Source organism: Trichechus manatus, unplaced genomic scaffold (genome assembly GCF_000243295.1).
Source record: "Trichechus manatus latirostris isolate Lorelei unplaced genomic scaffold, TriManLat1.0 scaffold00011, whole genome shotgun sequence".
Lineage (NCBI taxonomy): Eukaryota > Metazoa > Chordata > Mammalia > Sirenia > Trichechidae > Trichechus > Trichechus manatus.
In genome coordinates this window covers 6,910,859-6,932,383 of record NW_004443947.1, presented here as the reverse complement: position 1 = coordinate 6,932,383, position 21,525 = coordinate 6,910,859, and the positions used below count along the sequence as shown (strand labels likewise).

Sequence of the window (21,525 nt, the reverse complement as noted above, 5' to 3'; positions counted from 1 at the left end):
CCTCATTCCCTGAAGGAAGTCAGATCATATAATCAAGATTAAATATGTAAACTCTGCCGGTTACTTGGCTACATGTTATCCTAACATATAGTTGGTTTTGGCGGAAGCTTCCCCTTATAGTAACAAGACAGTATTATCACCCCAGAGTTCATTTACATCGACAGGCTGCACTTTAAAGAACGTCTGTTTAGGATTCCCAAGCTGCTTTGGAAAGAAATTCTCCAAATTGGGAGATAAGATTGGGAAAAAACAATAATCGGAAGGGGAAACAAAAAGCATCAGATAAGCTTGGCCGGAGGTCTTGGGTGCTCAGAAGGGTTTTAATCTGTGGTCGTAGTTATGTTTCCTGGAGAATTCAGCTGGAGGGGACCTGGGGGAGAATGCGGCCTGTTAGAGCAGAGGAGGCTGCAGACCGTAAGTTGAGTGGCTCGTACAAGGCCACAGAGTCGTGTGGTTCTGATAGTTTATTTCCCCCCACTCACTGGGTTTTTGTTCTTTCCAAACAGCTCTCCAGTCAGCTTCTCCTCTTTTGCTTGTGGTTGCGTAGCTAGCCCAAGGCGGGGTGTCTCACTCTGCAGGCGTCTCTCTGCAGCCACACTCCTGGGAGGCCTCTCTCTACCAGCGGGCGTGCCTGCGGCCTGGCCCTGCTGTAAGCAGTTCCGGGGCGCCCCCTCTCCCACCCTGGACCATCTCAATGTCTAGGGTTGGTGTTTGCGGCCTTTCCCTCTGGTCACTATGACGTCACCGGCCCCCTGGCCCCTGCTGCCCAACCTCAGAGACCACCTCCCCGCCACGCCCGCCACATTACTTACTCTCCCCACAAATGCCTGCTTCTTCCTGTATCTGCCCATCGCGTTCTCACGGCCTGGGATTTTACCCCCTTCCCCTGCTACTCCCTCAAGACCTGGCATTAACCCCCTATCTCCACCACTGATATTGACCCCTGAGATGGTCTTTATCACACACTGTTGTTATTGTCAAGGAGCCCTAGGGTGGCCCAAATGTTTAAGCGCTCAACTATTAACAGAAAGGTTGGTAGTTCAAAACTACCCAAAGGCACCTCAGAAGAAAGGTCACAGCCTTGAAAAACCCTCGGGAACACAGTTCTGCTTTGACGCACATGGGGTCGCCGTAAGTCGGAATAGACTGCATGGCAACTGGTATAGGGTTTTTTGGCTGTCATTGTCTATCATTGTCCGTTCGGTTGTGTGTCTTCTCAACTGTGGAGACTCGGGTCCCCACAAAGGTGGGATGTGCATGATCCCTTGAGCAACCTCAGTGCCTGGCACTCTCGGTGGACATGTCTGCAGAAAGGACAAATGAATGAATGAGTGGAGTGACCATTTTGCCTGCTGCCTTCCACTGTCAGTTCAGTGCCCAATAGGTCTGCCCAGGGATGAAGGGGGTCAACAGGCAGCCTCTTGCCCTCTCTCCTACATCCAGGCTCTAGGGCCCAGCCCTTCTAGCCATCTGTGTTGGCTTCTAAAGGCAGAGAGAGTATGATAAAATAGTTTAAAAAGACAGGGCTGGGAGCCACACAAACCTAGTTTCAATCCCAGTTTTGCCCCTAAACTAGCTGTGTAACTTTGGGCAAGTCACTCAACCTCTCTGAAATTCATTTCTTCATCTACATAAAGGGGATAACAGGAGTCCCTACCTCAGGGTTGTTGTGAGGATGCATTGAGGGAATGCATGGCAAGTAGCCAGGTCAGAGTGAGTGTCCCGTACACATCCACCGAGTACATGGTGACTCTATCAGTCAGGACATTTGTGGTTGCAAGTATCAGAAATCCAGCTCAACCTGGCTTTATAAGCAAATGAGGGCTCCCCTGACAAGTCTGCAATGCTCTGATTGGCCAGGCCTGGGTCACACTCCAATTTCTAGAGTTGGGGTGAGGTCAGCCTACCAGCTGGCAGAAAGTTGGATCTCCCAAGCAAAGTTGGGGCACATAACCAGAAAAAGAGGGACGGATGCTGGGCAGGCAGACGCAGCAGGCGTGCACATGACTAACCATTGTAGGAGCTGCAGAAAAACAAAGGCGTCCTCTTTTATGATGGCCCCTGGCCTGTGGGAGGTGGTGTTTGGCTGCCCCTCCAGGCCTCTCCTTACCCCACAGAGGGCCACAGGCCCATCCTCGTGTGGGAGTGACCTCTGACATTCCACCTCCCTGCATCAGAGTGGCCTGGCCAGAAAAGCCCAAGAAAGCGTCCTGGCCCTGACCCCGACTGACAAGCTTGGGCAGGCGTCTCTCCCTCTGTGGGCTCTTTTCTCCATCTGTAAAATGGGCTTGTTGGAGAGGATGATCTCTGAGCTCTGCACCAATTCTAACCATAATTCAGGCAGCATCTAGCATTTCCCAAGTGCCTGGTGTGTGCCAGGTCTTTCCTGAGCACAGGGGAAGCAACAAGGAAATGGAGAAGCCCCTGCCTCCAGGATCCACCCCTGGCATCACTCCCTGTCTCTACCCCTTTCTTCCCCCTGCTCTGCTTCACCTTCCGGTGTCTGTTATGGAACCCAAAGGTCTTTTTTATGTTTTATTTATTGAATATAGTTTAAATACCCAAAGCAAGCAAATTGAATGCTTTAGATTTCTCTCATTAATCATTAATTAACAGAAGTCTCTAAACCAAAAACCAAACCCATTGCCATGGAGTTGGTTCTGACTCATGGTGACCCCACGTTACAGAGCAGAACTGCTCCATAGGGTTTTCTTGGTTGTATTCTTTATGGACACAGATAGCCAAGTCTTTCTTTTGAGGCTCCACTGGGTGAGTTCAATCCGCCAACCTTTAGGTTAGTAGTCAAGCGCAAACTGTTTAAGCCACCCTGGGACCTAGTACCTTCGAAATGTGTGCAGAATCGGACCCCTTCTCACCACCTTTAGTCGTACCACCCTGTCCCCTCCCCTCATCTGAATCACCATCCTGTCTGCACTAGCATATTCCAGTAGCCTTGTCCTAGCTGTCACATTTCCCTTGCCAACAGTCCAGTCTCCACACAGCAGCCCAAGAAGTCCTATCACTTCTCTGCTTAAAACCTCTAATAATGTCCCATCTCACTCAGAGTAAAATGGTTAAATAAAAAACAACTATATGATTTCCTCCCCTGACCACCACTCTGATCTCATGTCCTTCCACTCCCCCACTTGCTCATACCATTCTGGCTCCACTAGCCTCCTTGTTGTTTCTCAGCCATGCCAGGCACACTCCTACCCCAGGGCCTTTACACTCGCTGCTCCCCTTGCCTGGAATGCTCCCCACGCAGATACCCTCATGGCTCACTTTCTCACCTTCTTCAAATCTCTCCAGGAAAGTCACTCCTCAAAGAGGCCCTTCCTGAAGACCCTAAGATAGCACCTGTCTCTGTCCCCGTCTGTCTTAATTATCTAGTGTGCTATAACAGAAATACCACAAGCAGGTAGCTTTAAGAAACAGAAATTTATTTTCTCACAGTTAGGAGGCTAGAAGTCCGAATTCAGAGCGACGGCTCTAGGAGAAGGCTTTCTCTCTGTGTCGGCTCTGGAGGAAGGTCCTTGTTCCTTGGTTCCTTGGTGATCTTCATGTGGCATGGCATCTATCTTCCCCCATCTCTGTTTCTCACTTGCTTGTTTAATCTCTTTTATGTCTCAAAAGAGATTGATTTAAGACACATCCTACACTGATACTGTCTTATTAACATAACAAAGAAAACCCATTCCGAAATGGGATTGTAACCACAGGTATAGCAGTTAGGATTTACAACACGTATTTTGGGGGGACACAGTTCAATCCATAACATCGTCCCTGCCTGTGCTTTTCTCTACAATTTATCCCGCCAGGCAGCTTAGGCTTCATTGGTTGCTGTCCGACTTCCCCACTGGAATGTCAGCTCCATCAGAGAGGAACCTTGCCTGTCTTGGTGACTGCTATATGCCCAGTGCGTAGCATGGTGCCTGGCACATACTGGTGCTCGCTAAGTATTTGTTGAACGACTGAATGACTAAAATCCCTTATATTCCTTTTTCTAATGTGGGGCCTTGGCTTTATTCTTTGTATTTTGTCTTCTGTGGATCAGTGGCTTCTGTTTGCAGAGAGGCCTCCCAGCTTCCTAGCATGATTTCCTCCCTCAGTGTCCAGAGGTCCCTGACCCCTCGGGCCTGGGGAGGGGAGACATGGCCTGCCTGCCTGGTCATAGTCTCTCTTTTCATTTTCTCCTGTCCTCTCTCCCGTGAACCCCCTGATGTGCCCAGAACACAGTGTACCCTGTGGCTGGGCATAAGAGGAGTGGTCCCTACAGTGACTCTCATTGCCCTGGGTCACCGTTCTTCTCTGGAGACTACAGACCATTGAGTGCCTGGGGTTGTCTGCGATTTATGAGAATTTGCCATGAAAATTGTCCTCAGCAAGTCAGCACAGCTAGACTAAACCAAAGCTAAGAAGTTTCCTCGATACAAACACTTTGAGGGACAGAGTAGCAGGGGTAGGGGTTTGGGGACCATGCTTTCAGGGGACATCTAGGTCAATTGGCATAACAAAGCTTATTAAGAAAATGTTCTGCATCCTACTTTGGTGAGTGGCATCTGGGGTCTTAAAAGCTTGCAAGCGGCCATCTGAGATGCATCAATTGGTCCCAACCACCTGGAGTAAAGGAGAATGAAGAACACCAAAGACACAAGGAAAGTATTAGCCCAAGAGACAGAAAGGACCACATAAACCAGCGACTTCATCAGTCTGAGACCAGAAGAACTAGATGGTGCCCGGCTACCACCAATGACCACCCTGACAGGGAACACAACAGAGAGTCCCTGATGGAGCAGGAGAAGGGTGGGGTGCAGAACTCAAATTCTAGTAAGAAGACCAGATTTAATGGTCTGACTGAGACTGGAGGTACCTGGAAAGCATGGTCCCTAGATTCTCTATCAGCCCAGAACTATAACAATTTCCGAGGCCAACTCTTCAGATAGGGATTGGACTGGACTGTGGGACATAAAGTGATAATCGTGAGGAGTGTGCCTCTTAGCTCAAGTAGATACAAGAGAGTAAACGGGCAGCTTCTGTCCAGAAGTGAGACGGGAAAGCAGAGAGGGTTAGGAGCTGATTGAATGGACATGGGAAATCGGGTGGAAAGGAGGAGTGTGCTGTCACAGTATGGGGAGAGCAATTAGAGTCACGTAACAGTGTATGTATAAATTTTTGTATGGGAAAGAATAAAAAAATTTGAAAGAAAATTGTCCTCAGCTTCTCCTGTGGATGAATAGCTGAGGCTTGTGGAGTAATTACCCACACTGCAACCTCCCAGGCTGGCAGAGCCTCTCAGACACTGCCCCTGGGATGGGAGGAGGAAAAGTGGGGAGAATAAAGCCCCCACTCTAGTATCAGGACACCTGGGTCCGTGGCCAGTGGCCAGATCCTTTGAAAGAAGGCCATCCCAGAATTCCCTAGGGCCTTCAGGGCAGAACTTCCTTAGAAATTAATCCTGAAGGGTATACATTCTGGGAAAGCCAGATGCCTTCATTTGCTGCAGGTAAAGGAGAGAGGAAGTCACAGCATCCTGGCTTGGGATCCCTTTGTAACCTCAGTGTTATTATCATGATTGTTAGTTGTCTATTAAGGACATAGGAGCCCTTGTGGTGCAGTGGTTAAGCACTTGGCTCCTAACTGAAAGGTCAGTGGTTCTAACCCACCAGCAGCTCCTCAGGAGAAAGATGCAGCAGTCTGCTTTCTTAAAGATTTACAGCCTTGGAAACCCTATGGGGCAGTTCGACTCTGTCCTATAGGGTTGTTATAAGTTGGAATTGACTTGTCGACAATGGGTTTGGTTGGTTTTTGATTTTTGACTAAAGACATACTTTGTGCCAGGTTGTATTCTAGGAACTTTATCCAGATTACCTCCTAGCAATTGTGTGAGTTAAGTAATGTCCCTGTTTTACAGGCAAGGAAACAAGCTAGAGAAGACACGGGATCTGTCCCATGTCACACAGGCAGGAATGGCTAGAGAACTGGGGTTCCAAGGCTGCATGGGGACCCCAAGATGGCACTCTTTGTTGCCTTGTCTACCTTGCTTTTGAACATAAATTCCACAAAGTAGCCAAATATCTCCACTACTCCCATGAATCCAAGCCCTCTGTTGATTTGGAGGGACACTACAGCCCAGAGGTCAGGGACCACTTGGCCCTCTGGAAGAAGCCTCCAGGTTTGGAGGGATTTGATGGCATTAGAGAAGTCATTCGAGTTTAGCCCAGCTGTTCTGACAAGTTCATTGGTCTTGACCCCTCTGAGAGGGAAATCATCCTAGTGCTTCACCCTGCCCAAGTCTAGGTTTACTTGTCTGTGAAGTGGGTACAGTGGCTTTACTGTGGCAGCACTGGACAGACTGGAAGGGACTGGCAATGAGGGTCTCCCTTTGGTCCAGTCTGGAACCTTCTCAAGTTTATCAATTCTCGGTCTTATTAAAACAGTATTTTAAATTAAAAACCGAATGGGGCCTGGAGAGTTCGGAGGGGCCTGACCACCCTGTCTCTCTCTCCCGCAGACTCTAGCCCGCCTGCACGCCTCCTGGCCACCCGGCCGTGTTGCGGCCCCGGCCCGGAGCGGCGCCCAGTCCTGGGCGAGGCGCCCCGCTTCCACGCTCAGGCCAAGGGCAAGAACGTGCGGCTCGACGGCCACTCACGCCGGGCGACGCGACGCAATAGCTTCTGCAACGGCGTCACGTTCACGCAGCGGCCCATCCGGCTGTACGAGCAGGTACGGCTGCGCCTGGTGGCCGTGCGACCGGGCTGGAGCGGCGCGCTTCGCTTCGGCTTCACGGCGCACGACCCGTCGCTGATGAGCGCCCACGACATCCCCAAGTATGCCTGCCCCGACCTCGTCACACGGCCCGGCTACTGGGCCAAGGCGCTGCCGGAGAGCCTGGCGCTGCGTGACACCGTGCTGGCCTACTGGGCGGACCGCCACGGCCGAGTCTTCTACAGCGTGAACGACGGCGAACCCGTGCTCTTTCACTGCGGGGTGGCCGTGGGCGGCCCGCTCTGGGCGCTCATCGACGTCTACGGCATCACCGACGAGGTGCAGCTCCTCGGTAGGTCCCAGTCGGGGCTGGAAGTGTGGCGGGGGTGGGGGGCGGCATGGGCGCCTCCGGAGGTGGCAGAGGTTCTTTGTGTGTATGGATGTGTATTTCTTTCATAGTCACAGACACTTATAGAGGCCTTACTTTGCCAGGCATTGTTCTAAGCGCATTACACATTTCAACTCATTTATTTGTCACCACAACTCTCCATCCCTGTTTTACAAATGAGAAAACAGACATGGAGAGGTTGAGTCATTTGCCCAGCAGTGCAAAGCCAGGATTGGAACCCACACAGGTTGGAGGCAAAGTCTGTGCTTTTGCCCAGGTTCATTCACTTACTCCTTCACTCAGTTAATTGCACATTTGCTCATTCATTCATCTATCCTTCTGTTCATTCACTCATTCACTTGCTGTTTCTCACTGTTTTGTTCATTTGTTCACTCATTTATTCATTCACTCATTCATTTACTCACTCATTCACACATGTATTTATTCACTTGCTCACTCACTCATTCCTTTGCTCATTCACTCACTCAGTCATCACTGAGCAGTCAAACCTGTACCCTAATCACAGGCATTCAAGTACCTACACTGTGCAGGCAGTGAGTAGTCAGATGTATCAGACCCAGGCCTGCCCCTAAGGTACTCATAGTCAGGGCCCTAAAATCTGATAATCTGTGGTGCCCCTGTCCTCTGCTTACTCGCACGTTTGAACGGAATATGATGGGATATGTGAGTTAGATATATACATGTATGTGTGTGTATGTATATGTATATATATATATAAAAAACCCAGTGCTGTCCAGTCAGTTCTGACTCATAGTGACCCCATAGGGTTTCCAAGGCAATAAATCTCTACAGAAGCAGACTGCCACATCTTTCTCCCTAGGAGCCGATGGTGGTTTTGAACCACTGACCTTTTGGTTAGCAGTCGATTGCTTTAATCACAGCACCACCAGGGCTCATTTGTGTGTGTGTGTGTGTATGTGTGTGTGTGTGTGTGTGTCTTAGCTATCCATGATGTAACTTTTTTAAATGTGACTATAATATTAGCAGTTGAATACAAAAGTGGCATATGCCATTTTAGCAGAATGAGATGAACTGTATTATAAAATTTTTAGTGGATGCAGGGTACTAAGATTTTTACTATGTACCACATTTTCTACAAAAAGAATATTCCACGTATTCTACAACAAAGAAAATGAGTCAGTGAACTTAGTTGTTTTAACAATCAATGTAAAATTCTGCTGATCTCCCACAACGAAAAATTCATTTTCACCAATTTTGTTTTAAATGGCTCATATTTCAATTTTGATGCTTGTTTCATAATAAATGTTTCATATAAATGAACAAATGAAAAGATGTTATAAAAGAATTTAATGATCAGAAAACAAATATTACAACAAATTACTGTTTTATTTTTAGATAGATCTTTCCTCTCTAACATGTTATAATTAAAAACATTTCTATTCTTTGCTCTTACAAATTCAATGATTTTTGTCACAATTAAGCTGCCGAACAATATCTACTTCCATACATAATAAGGATAATGAATCGAGTCTTTCTTGAATCATTGTTGTGCGGCTCACTTTCCCTTGTGTCGTGTCTGCTTGGCATCTATGGGTCTTTGCCTTGGACAACTGGTGCCCCTGTTTTGTTGATGCCCTAAGCACGTGCTTACCTTGCTCATTGGGTGAGGCAGTCACAGATGGTGAAATCCTGGTGGTGAGAACTTACTAGGGGAAGAAGTTCGCTCACCTTATCTTTAGGCCTTATCTTTTTTTTTTTTTTCCTTTTTCTAATTGAGGTATAATTCACATGACATAGAATTAACCACGTTACAGTGTAAAATTCAGTGGCATTTAGTACGCTGATAGTGTTGACCACCATCACCTCTGTCTAGTTCTAAAACATTTTCATCATGCTGAAGGGAAACCCTATACCCATTAAGCATCACACTCATTCTCCTCAGCCCCTGGAAGCCACTGCTAATCCACTTTCTGTTTGAAACATTCTCTCTTGACCTCACAGATTCCTCCTGAGACAACCTAGCCTTTCCTTCTAGGGGGGTAAAGGGAGAGCAGCTTTCTCAGGGGGTCTGGACACAACCTTGCATGTAATTTTCCCACAGTGAAATGCACAGACCTAAAGTGTGATGAGTTTTGACAGATTGCATGCCTTCCATGACCCCAAAAAGTTCCCTCCTGCCCCTTCTGAGTCAACCCACCTCTCCCCAGAAGGTAGTCACTCTTCTGATTTTTCATGGTAGATTAGTTTTGCTTGTTCTTGAACTTCATATAAATGGAATCATACAGTATGTATGCTTTTGAGTCTGGCTTCTTTATCTCGGCATAATGTTTTTTGAAATTCATCCATGTTGTTGCTATGTGCATCAGTGGTTTGTTCCTTTTTATTGCTGAGTAGTATCCCATGAGAAGTCCCTGGGTGGTGCAAATGGTTAATGCACTTGGCTGCTAACCGAAAGGTTGGAGGTTCAGATCCACCCAGAGGTGTCTCGGAAAAAGACCTGGTGATCTCCTTCAGAAAAATCAGCCATTGAAAACCCCACTGAGAATAGTTCTGCTCTGATACGCATAGAGTCTTCACTGAGTTGCCGTCGGCGTCGACGCCACAGCAAGTGGTAGTATTCCATGATGTGGATTTTACAGTTTGTATATCTGTTCTGTTGATGAAAGTTTGGACTGTTTCTGATTTTTCAACCCTGAATCTAGAGGAGAAACCCTGGCCTGGTTTCCTCATCCTCACCCCTGTCTGCCCTCCACCCACCACAGCACCAGGGTAAGGAAGGGCTTATGCATCTGGGCTGTGTCCCCGGACTTTGCCACAGAAGTAGGAAGTCAACAGAGCTTCTGAGTGGTTAAGAGCAGGGGGTTGGGAGTCACACAGACCTTGGTTCCAGGCCTAGCTCTCCTCTTGCCAGCTGTGTGGCCTTGGCCAGGCGACTGAATCTCTCTGTGCCTTAGTTTTTTCATCTGTAAAATGAGATTGTTGCAGGGTTACATGAGATGATGTATGAAAGGGATGCAGCACAAGGCCTGACAGAAAGAAGGCCCTCAAGAAATTACAGCTAAGAAATAAAAAGTTTGTTTGTAAGTGAACTGAAGCATGTGTCTGAATTCTAAGCTTAGGTGACTAGATTGTGAACAGCTACCAACCCTCCAAGCTGAGGCCTTACTTGGGCATTTTAACCATGTCCCCACACGCTTTTCCACAAAAGGTTTTGGTATTTCTCCTCCAGGAAATATAAGTTTCCAATATCTCCTAGCTCTCCTGTCACTTTTTTTGGAGCTCTTTATTTCTCTAAGGAACCTTAGTGGCACAGTGGTTAAAGCGCCTGGCTGCTAACCAAAAGGTCAGTGGTTCAGACCCACCAGCCTCTCCTCAGGAGAAAGATGTGGCAGTCTGCTTCCGTAAAGATTTACAGCCTTGGAGACCCTATAGGGTAGTTCTACTCTGTGCTATAAGGTCACTAGGAGTTGGAATCGACTTGACAGTGGTGAGTTTGGGTTATTTCTCTAGAGCAGGGAAGCAATCACGCCTCATTCACCTGCTCCCTCAGACAGCCCATGTCTCTCCGGGTAACAGCCAATTGCCCCAACTCCATAATCAGCTCAGGTGGATTAGGATTTTTTTTTTTAAATACAAATTGGAAGCAGCCTTTGATGATTTAATGAAACAGAACAAATCTGGAGACATGGGAGACATGGATTCTTCCCCCTGAAACCAGAGTTTCTCATCCATTTGTTCACTCAGTGAAACACTACTGAGCCCCTGCAACATTCCATGCCTCTCCGTGGGAAGGGAGAGGCAGACAGTCTACTGGGACTTCAGTGTAACTTAGCAGATGTGTGTCTGAACTTCCCTGAGCCTCAGTTTCCTTATCTGCAAATAGGCCCTCTGATGTGGTAATCTACGGGAAGCACCTAGCAGGAGTGGCATAGGATGATGTTCACAAGTGTGTATACAAAGGGGGAAATGAGAGTAGAAGGAATTCCATCTCTGGGATCACGGACAAATTTCACTTCCTTCTTTATACCTCTATGAGTTATCTTTTTAATATATATGCAAAGCGCTTGTATTGCTTTTACAATCAAAAAGAGCAATAAAGTTATTTCCTATCTGAAGGCTATAGGAAATATTGGAGGGGAAGTTTATGGTAAGTGATGGAGGCTCAATAAATGTTCGTTTCTTTCCTGGCGGTGGGGGATGTTGACATTGGTTACAACTGGGTAGAGGGATTATGGGTGATTTTTTTCTTCCTCCTCCCTCCCAGTTATCAATGACTTATAAGCAGGAAAAAAAGGTTACTAGTAAAAATAAGAAGAAAGCTAAGCAGTTGTGATTTTGTATGGTTTGAGTCCAGGCAACAAGTACCCTACTGTCCCCAGCACAAGATGAGGCAACAGGAGAACCACAAAAATCCCACCAGAAATGGGCCCTTCCCTCCCAAATCCTGGGAGAACTTGGCCTCCTGTGAGTGGTGTCCATGGTACCAAATGGACACCAGTGCCGTGTACCCAGAGTCCTTTGGCCTCCCTTTCCTCACAAAGAACAACGAGGTGACATGGTTCCTTTGGAGATTCTCAGCTGTGAAACTCCAGAATAGACAACCTCTGGACCCCTCATCCTCCTTCACTGCTTCTCAGACCCCACTGGATGAAGCCTGAAAACCAGCAAACAAAAGTGGTATCTGAGTTGTTGTTATCATTGTTAGCTGCTGTTGAGTGTTGGCCTCCGACTCATGGTGACCCCATGTACAACAGAATGCAGACCGTTGTGACCCACAGGGTTTTCATTGGCTGATTTCTGGACATAGATCACCAGGCTTTGCTTCCTAGTCTGTCCTAGTCTGGAAGCGCCACTGACACCTGTTCATCATCATAGCAACACTCAAGCCTCCACTGGCAGATGGGTGGTGGCTGCACATAGGGTGTATTAGCTGGGACTCGAACCCAGGTCTCTCTCATGGAAGGTGAGAATTCTACCACTGAACCACCACTGCCCCTCATGGCATCTGGGTAAGGTTGTCAAATTTCACAACAAAAATATAGGTCGCCTAGTTAAATTTGAATTTCAGATAAACAACAAAAAATTTTTTAGTATAAGTATGTCCCATGCAATATTTGAAAAATTATTTGTTGTTTATCTGAAATTCAGATTTAACTGGGTATCTTGTATTTTATCTGGCAACCCTGTGTCTGAGGAGTACCCTCCCCTACCTGTGTTGTTATATGTCTGTCTGGTTCCCTAGTGTGCCTCCCTCATCAATGAATCTAGCAGTTGCTAAATCCAGGAGAGGAAAGGTCATGCGTGCCTTTCCTCCTCCTCTCCCTGGCTCCAGACATGGAGACCTCAGTTTTATCTGCTTCTCCAAGGAAGTCTTTTGCAGAGCTCTCGTGTTCACACCCCACACTGTCTGGATGTGGCCCTCTCCCTCTTGTCGGGTGCCTCCGGAACGATCAGTGTCACAGCCCTCTTCTGTGATCTGCAAGCCCCCACCGTGTTCCTCTCCACCCAGTGGTGGAAGGTGGATCAGACTGAAAAAGCAATAACAGCCCAAGGCCAGAAGATTTTTGGTTGCAAGTGACAGAAACCCAGTTCAATCTTGCTGAAGGAAACAAGAGGAACTTAGTGTCTTGTGTGCTGAGAAATTCCAAGGAATGGCTGCCATTAAGCCTGCTTCATGGAAGGGCCCAAACAACATTACCTGGAATATCTGTCTTCATTTCTTGCTCTGCTGTCTTCTCTGTTGGCTTCATCCTCAGCCAGGCTTCCCCTTTGTGGTGGCAGAAAGACCACCAGCATCTCCAGGCCCATGTCCTACCAGCTTAGCAAACTCAGCAGAAGGAGAGCTTCTTTCCTGAAAGATCGCGCTAAAGTCTCAAGACTTGGCTTCACTGACCTACTTGGGTCACACACTCATCCCTGAGCCCATATCCATGGCCAGGGGGATGGAATAAACTGATTGGCCAGGTTAAAAAAAATGAACAGTTGCCTTCGAGTCAACTCCGACTCGTGGCGACCCCATGTGTGCAGAGTAGAACTGTGCATCATAGGGTTTTCAATGGCTGTGACCTTTTGGAAGCAGATCGCCCAGGCTTTCTTCCAAGGCACCTCTGGGTGGGTTTGAACTGCCAGCATTTTGGTTAGTAGTCAAGTGCTTAATCGTTTTTGCCACCCAGGTGAAGGTCCCCCTTTTTAGTCCCAGAGCCCAACAGAATGAATGGAAGTAGGAGGTGGGATGGGGAAATTCCCCCAAAAGAAAAGCTGGGTGCTGGTGCCAAAAGAAGGGGTTTGGATGCAAGGCAGCCAGAAGCAACAGCTCTCCGTAGGCCTTGTCAGGAGGTCATTTACCCAGCTGGAAAGCCTTGAGACTAGTAACAGTTACCAGGCATCTATTATGCACCAGGAGTCCTTGGGTGGTACAAATGGCTAACGTAGTTGGTTGCTAATCAAAAGGCTGGAGGTTGGAGTCCACTTAGAGGCATCTTGGAAGAAAGCCCTGGCAAACTGCTTCCAAAAAAATTAGCCACTCAAAACCTTATGGAGCACAGTTCTACTCTGACAGTCACGGGGTCACCATGAGTCGGAATTGATTCAACGGCAGCTGGTTTACTATGCGCCAGGCACGATGCTGAGAGCTTTAGATGGGTGGTGTCTCCTGTCCCTCATAAGAACCCTGTAAGACAGGAAATAGTTATCATCCCCATTTGCAGATAAAAAAACTCAGATTCAGCTTGGATAAGTAACTTGGCCAAGGTCACGTAACAGTTGGTGAGAGAGTCAGGGTTTGCTCATTAGTGTGATGAGCAAAGTGTTTGATAAAGAAAGACGAACATACGGATCTCAATGCAGGGCCTAGACGACTGAGTGCACCACTCCAAGCTGCAAGTGAGGAAACTGAGGCCCAGTGAGGGACAGGGACTTGCCCAAGGTCACCGAGTTGATCAGCGGCCATGGTAGGGGAGAGGGACTCTGGCCTGGGGCCCCAGGGACTCAGCATGGGAGGCCTGAGCACCTCACCTCAGGCACGGGGGAAATGCTGCAGCTAGCTTCCCTCAGCACCCCAGTGGGGAGCATCACAGGGTAATTGGCTTTTGCAGTTAATGGTTTTCTTCCAAACAGGCAGGCCAGCGCCCATCTCTCCTCCCTGACAGTAAGGCATTGAGGTCGTCCTTTTCATTCTGGAGCAAGATCTCCATTCTGTGGCTGCTGACTTGTCCTACTAGGGGCTCCTGAAGGCCTGCTCTGTGCCAGGCACAGTACCAAGCACACTGTTATTCTGCAGTTCTGCCGTTCATCCTCCCCATGAGCCTGTGAGACAGGAGTGAAGGGCTCCCACTTTACAGGTGAGGAAACCGAGGTCACACAGTCAGGACTGACCAGGGTCCAGCCAAGGTCTATCTCCCTGAGGCGGCATCTGGAAAGGCATGGGCTCAGTGTCCCACAGACTTGGGGTCTACCCCCAGTGTATCCCAGCCAACATTATACCCCTCCCCTGGTACCTCCCCCTCTGCAGGCCCTTCTGCAGCCATGGATGAAGGGGCTCTGCCCCTGTCCCCTTCCCCCATTCATGGACACTGTTCCTATCATGTATACCCTTTCTCCTGCCTCACTTTCTCCTCACCACAGAACTGTTCCCACAAACACATAAAAGAGCTGTGGTAGCTTCCACTGTTTAAAAAATGCCCTTGACTCTATCTCCTCCACCAGTTACTATCCCATTTCTCTGCTCTCTTTCAGAGCAAGACATTCTCAGAAGTATTGTCTATACCACCTTCTCCATCTCCTTCTTCAGCCCATCTCTGTGAGGCATTGTCCCCACCACTTCACTGAACTTCAGTCTGTCACTCACCCTTCAGCTCCACGCCGCTAAACCCTGAGCTCACATCTCTGTCTCGTCCTACTGAGCCTCTCACTTCTGACACAGTTCACCTCTCCCTGCTTCCTGAACACTGCCCTTGGCTCCTGGGCCGCCCCAGCTCCTAGTTTTCCTCCCACCTCCTTGGCCTCCTTGCTAGCTTCTCCCCCCATCTGCCCTCCATATTGGAAGGCCCTGGGATTCTGTCCTAGGCTCCCTTCTCTCCTTCTTTCCTTTATACATTTTTAAACTGCATGTAGAAAAACAACTCTTTGTAAAGTTTAACAAATTGTTAAAAAGTGAGGCCACTTCTCTTTATTCTCCCTCTTTCTCCAGATGATCAGAGCCCTCACTGGGCCTTAAATCCCATCTCTAAGCTGTTGGCTCCCAAGGGTGTATCCCCAGCCCTGCTGCCTCCCTGAACTCCGGACCTCCCTCTGCCTACTCAGCTTCTCCTGGAGTCTGAGCAGCATCCCACACGAAACTCGTTCAGACAGAACTCTTGAATCTCCCCTCCCACCTCCCACCTGCTCCCCCAGCCATCCCCATTGTGAATAAGTGCCCCCATCCACTTGGTTGATCGATCCAAAAAACTCGGAAGTCATCCTCAATTCCTCTTTCCCCCATCCCACATCCATTCTGTCAGCAAGTCCTCTCATTTCTGCCTCCGAGACATGTCCCCCAGTCAGTCCTTTGGAGACAATGAAGTGGCTGATGGATTGGTTCCTTCTCTCCAGTTCTCCCTGCCTTCATTTTCATCTTCACACAAAGATGTTTTCTCTCTGGACATAAATTCTGCTTTACTTTTGGCCGCAAGTACCTCTGACATGAGAGAGACGAAGGGAGAGAAAGGGAGGGAAATAAAGGGAAGAACCCACCTCTATCCCAGGCCCAGAGCCAGTCCCTGGAGGTAGCCCAGGGACAGTGGAAGGTAGGGAAGCCTGTCCCAGCCATCCCAGCCTCTGGTGTACCTGGCCTGGGGGCCACTGCTGTGTGAGGGTGCTGAGGAGATGTTTGTGGGAGGGAGGGAGGAAGGGAAGGAGGGGGCACCTATCGGACCCTCCCTCTCAGGGGCCACACTAGGCCCCTGGGGAATGAAACTCCAAGGAGCCACTTGGCCTGTGGTTGAGTCCATACGTTGGGCAGCTCCATTTGCAGAACAAGGACATCTGAATTTTGAAGAGTATTGCTAATGATCAGTGGGGCCTCGCTTTGGGGTCACACAGCCTGGATTGGAATCCTGTTTCTGTCATCCCCTGCCTATGTGACCTTGAGTAACTCACGTCACCTCTTGGAGCCTCAGTGTTCCCCTACTGTATAATGTGCCCATTTTCAGAGCCACATGGGATAATGGTGAGGACTGAATGGGGATAATGAATGTATGCAGCTGGCATCTGGTAGGTACTCAAGAAAATGGCTATGTATGTTCTCATGAGGTCCAGAAAGTGGGTTTGGAGACAAGTCACAGGTTAGAAGCTAGGTGGTCTTGATAAGTTCCCTTGGTGAGGAGGTTGCTGGATTTCTGCCTATAGCTGGCTGATTCTACATAGAAGAAATGCCCCTCTGAGCAGTGGATTCTGAAGTGCAGGCCTAGGCCAGCACTGTGCTATCTCAGGCCTTCCTGCTCAGGAACAATGTCTGATGGGGACAAAGCTCCTTGCATAGGTAGGGATAAAGTGAGAAGAGACAGCTGTTGCTGAGGGGCTACCATGCACCAGGCTCCAGGCTAAGTACTGTCACATACATTATAATGCCAACCCCACAAACCCACCAAGCTCTTCACCACCTCAGTCGCCACACATGCTGTTCTACCTGGAATGCTCATGTTCCACTCTTACCCAGCAGCTATCCTTGGCCTTCAAGTCTTAGCCCCTTATCACTCTGTCAGAGGCCTTTTATGACCCATTCCCAGGCCCCACTTCTAACCAAGTCCCCCTTTTACACACTCTCAGAGAATCCTAGTCTGTCACCCCCAGCTGTGGAACTGGAGTCACTCACTCCATCTCTCAGTGCTTCAGTGTTCCACACTGAAATGAGCCCATTTGACAGAGCGATAGGATGGATAGTGGCTCTTCATGGCACTCATGACAGCTTGTCCTCACAATTTCCTGTCAGATGGCTTCACTAGAGTCGGTCTTTCCTGCTGGAATGGGAGCTCCATGAACACAGGAACCATGCCTTTCTGTTGACCTCTGTTCACCCAGTGCCAGCTCAGAGCTTTCTGATGATTACATGTTGAAGGAATAATGATGATAATTAATGTTTTGAGCACTTACCCTGTGCCATGCTCTACATTACACCTTTTATAGGATCTAATGTAATCTTCATAACAACATGGAGGTACCACTATTATTCCTATTTAAGGATGAAGCAGAGGATCCCATAGGTGAAATGACTTACCTAAGGTCACAGAGCCAGGAAGGGCTTGAACCAAAGTCTGCCCATGTCCACAGCCCATGCCCTTAATTAGGACGCTACACTAAAGGATAGGGAGCTATCAGGGGCAAGAAGGAGGAGCATTAGGGGTGCAGGGCAGAGGCAGAGTGTGTTGGCAAGAGCAGAGGCCCAGGGCAAGCTGAGGGAAATGCCTTTGGATTGGGCCTGGCAGGCCTCCTCTGGATGGGGCAGGAAGCCAGAGGGAACATGCAAATTGCACCAAGAGGCAGAATCCTCTGGGCTCCCAGAAACATCCACTTGTCTGAAATACCTTTTTTAAAAAGTGCTTGTTCCATTGTTTTTACACATGCTTTTTTTGTGATTACAAAATCAATGTGTTCATTAGAGAAAGATGAGGAAATCAGAAAACTATAATGAAACAAATTTAAATCACCAGTCAGCCCTCCATCCAGAAATAACCACCCTCAACATTTTTGATGTATTTCCTTATGTTTTTCCTGTGCATTCATTTCTTATGTATCCTATGCATGCATTTCTGACAAAATTAGAATCAAATCATCTTTGTTTTGTATCCTGTTTTGTTCACTTAATAGTTTATCATGAGCATTTTTCCACATTGTTATTCACTGAAAATTTGAGTTTTTAAAAATATTTACTGAGATGTTTCTGATGATAGAATTTTGTAGTGTATACATGTTTGTTGTAGGAAAAAACTGGTAATACAGAAAAATCTAAAGAAGAGAACTCCTCATAATCTCACCCCCCGAGAGAGAATTCCATTAACATTTTGTTATATTTCTTTCCAGAACTTTTTATTAAGGACATAAATAAAATGATATAGACAGATACACACCTGTATACAGGGATATTTTTTAAAAGAACCAAATTGAAATCCCACGTCTTCCCTCAGGTTGTCTTTAAGGCAAGATGTACACACAGAGCCCGAGCAAATAGCTGAAATGGATGAAGAGGGCCAGATGGGGCCATGAGGACTGGGATATCAAACATTTTCAACAAAAGGGCAAACTTTAGACTCCACTGTTGCCATGCCAGAATGGAGGCCCTGTTTTACCAGACCCTCCAACTTTCCAAGAGAAGCTATAAATCCAGGTTAAGTGAAATCTTTTGATTTGTAAATGTTGGCCACTAATTCAAAAACAGATTAAAAGACTAGGTGATTTCTTCAAAAAACAAATGAAGGTGGGGGCGGTGGGGGAGACGAAGAGGCAGCCTCTAGTTTAAAAAGAGTAATGACAATGAGTGGGCTTTATTTGGATCTTCAAACAAACTGGAAAAACAAAAGCATATTCACACACACGACAACTCTTTAACTTTTAGAGAGACATACTGAAATCTTTCAGATGAAATAATATGGGAGTTATTTTAAACTAATACAGAAGGGGAACAGATGAGGGGATAGATGAAACAAGACTGGCCATAAATAAATAATTGTTGAATCTAGGTAATGGGCATTCATTATATGATTTGTGTGTAATTATAACTTTTCATATATAGAAAGTTAAAAAACAAACAAAACCAAAGAGGTCTGTGAGGCAGCGTCAGACACTGAATGGCCCGTTTGCAAGCTTGGCCCGTGTGTGGTGTCTGGGCAGTAGACAGCAGGCTCCCACCAGGGACTAGGCATACAGAGTTTGAAAAAGTATGTTCTGTATTATGATTTAGTTTTATATTTGGAAAACTAGAGGAATAAATTTTTTATGATATAAATTACAGAATGGTAACATTTAACAAAATCTTGGCAGAAGGGGCTGAGAAAGTCTGAGAAACACTTTTGTTCCTGCTTTGTTTACTTATGGTTAATATTTTTCTTATAACTAAAAAAATCTTCAAAATACTCTGAATAACTGGACTGTTTGTATCTTTCCCTGGGTTTTATTCTTATCAGAGTGGCAGTCAGTCTCTTGTAGAGACCTCACTCATCTGTTTATTCATTTAATAAACTACGTAATACTGAAGGCTATTTGCCAGGCACTGTGCTGAGCCCTGAGGACACTGGTGAACAGACTGGCACAGACCGTGCACTCCCTGCTCATATCTAGAACATCAAGAACATTTTTCCATATTACTAAAAATCATTCAAAGTAGACAAGTGCTAACTTTGGTGAAGGGAAAGACAACACACAATAAAGGAGAAGTCTGCACAACCTGACCAAGGCAAAGTCATAGAAGCTTCCTAGACACACTCAAACACCTTTGGGATCAAGTTACTGGGGCTGAGGGCTGGGGACCATGGTCTCAGGAGACATCTAGGTCAACTGGCATAACATAGTTCATAAACAAAATGTTCTACACCCTACTTTGGTGCATAGCATCTGGGGTCTTAAAAACTTTTGAGAAGCCATCTAAGATACTTCTATTGATCCCATCCCATCAAGAGCAAAGGAGAATGAAGAAAACCAAAGACACAAGAAAAATATTAGTCCAGATGACCAATGGACCACATGAACCACAACCTCCTCCAGCTTGAACCCAGAAGAACTAGATGGTGCCCGCCTACCACCACCAACAGCTCTGGCAGGGGTCACAGTAGAGGGTCCCAGACAGAGCAGGAGAAAAATGTAGAACAAAATTCAAATTCACAAAAAAAAAGGATGAGACTTACTGGTCTGACAAAGACTGGACAAACCGCCGAGACTGTGTCCCCAGACACCCTGCCAACTCAGAACAGAAGCCACTCCCGAAGTCCACCTCTCACTCAAACATTAGACAGGCCTATAAAACAATAACACACGTGATGAATGTGCTTCTTTGTTCAATCAAGTATAGAGACCAAATGGGCAACACCTGCCCAAAAGCAAAGACAAGAGGCAGGAAGCGACAGGAAAACTGGACGAATGGACATGGGGAACCCAGGGTGTAAAGGGAAAAGGGGGAGAGTGCTGACACATTGCAGGGATTGCAACTAATTGTCACAAAACCATTTGTGTATACGTTTTTGAATGAGAACTTAAAAATAATAATTCAAAAGTATTTTCATGACTATGACTTTTTCAAAAACTCCTCCTTGGCTTTCTGGCATAGAGAATGAGTCTGTCTCTTGTAGAAACCTTCAGTGTTGAAAGAGTACCTGCCATGGCCCAGGCACTGTATTCTCTGCTGTGGACTCAGCAAGGAGGAAGACCTACCCAGCCCCTGCCTTCTTTCCACCTAGTAGCTGTGTGACCTTAGCGTGTTCCCTAACTGCCCTGTGCTTCCACTCCCTCCTTTGCTTAATGGCCTGTAATAATGGTGCATACCTCACAGGGTTATGTGAAGATTAAATGAACTAGCACGTAAGAGCTTAGAATAGTACCTGCGCCACCAGGGCTCCCCATATGAGAAGGGTTTGCTCTCTTTCTTGGAGCTTAAGTTCTGGTTAGGGAGACAGATGATAAAACAAAAGCATGAAAATATCTTGAGGGGAAGAGGAGGAGGAAAAAAGGAAGGAAGGCGGGAAGGAGAGGGAGAAAGGATAAAAAAAAAAAGGAGGGAGGGAAGAGAGGAAGGAGGAGGAGGAGGGAGGGAGAAGGCCTTATCTGCCCATCCTAACGATGAAGAGCATGTCAAGTAAACCGAGGATCATGCTTAATCCAAATATAGGCAGCTGTGGTTCATTAAGGAATTCCTGGGTGGCTCAAATGGTTAAAAGCTAGGCTGCTTACAGAGACTTCAGCAGTTTAATCCACCCAGAAGCTCCTCGGAAGAAAGGCCTGGCAGTCTACTTCTGAAAAAATCACAGCCATTGAAAACCAGTTCTACTCTGAAACACATGGGGTCGCCATGAGTCGGAACTGGCTTGAAGGCAACTGGTTTGTTGTTTTTTTGTTTCCTGTGGCTCATTAAAACAAATACATAAATGAACCAAATAAGAGTAACCGGTTAGAGTGGAGGTGGGGCCTACTTCTGGGAGGGTAGGTTCAGACACAGAACGAGGCTGGTTAGGTGGAGTGGGGGTTGCCCAGCCACCCCGCGGCCCTCACGCCATTCTCTCTTCTGTCCCTGCAGAGAGCGCCTTCGCCGACACGCTGACCCCGGCACGCCTCAGCCAGGCCCGCTTCAGCGCCTGCCTGCCGCCCAGCAGCCACGACGCGGCCAACTTCGACAACAACGAGCTTGAGAACAACCAGGTGGTAGCCAAGCTGGGACACCTGGCGCTGGGCCGCGCCCCGGGCCCACCGCCAGCCGACGCCGCGGCCGCCGC

General features: G+C 47.4%; 1 protein-coding gene across 1 annotated transcript in view; it reads left to right on the top strand.

Moving 5' to 3' along the window:
• NEURL1B (neuralized E3 ubiquitin protein ligase 1B) overlaps positions 1-21,525 on the top strand; it is a 41,604-nt gene that overhangs the window by 17,825 nt on the left and 2,254 nt on the right. The window contains exon 2 of the mRNA XM_012554122.1: positions 6,512-7,057. Within this exon, the coding sequence (XP_012409576.1) occupies positions 6,512-7,057 (546 nt within the window). The remainder of the gene's footprint in view (positions 1-6,511; positions 7,058-21,525) is intronic.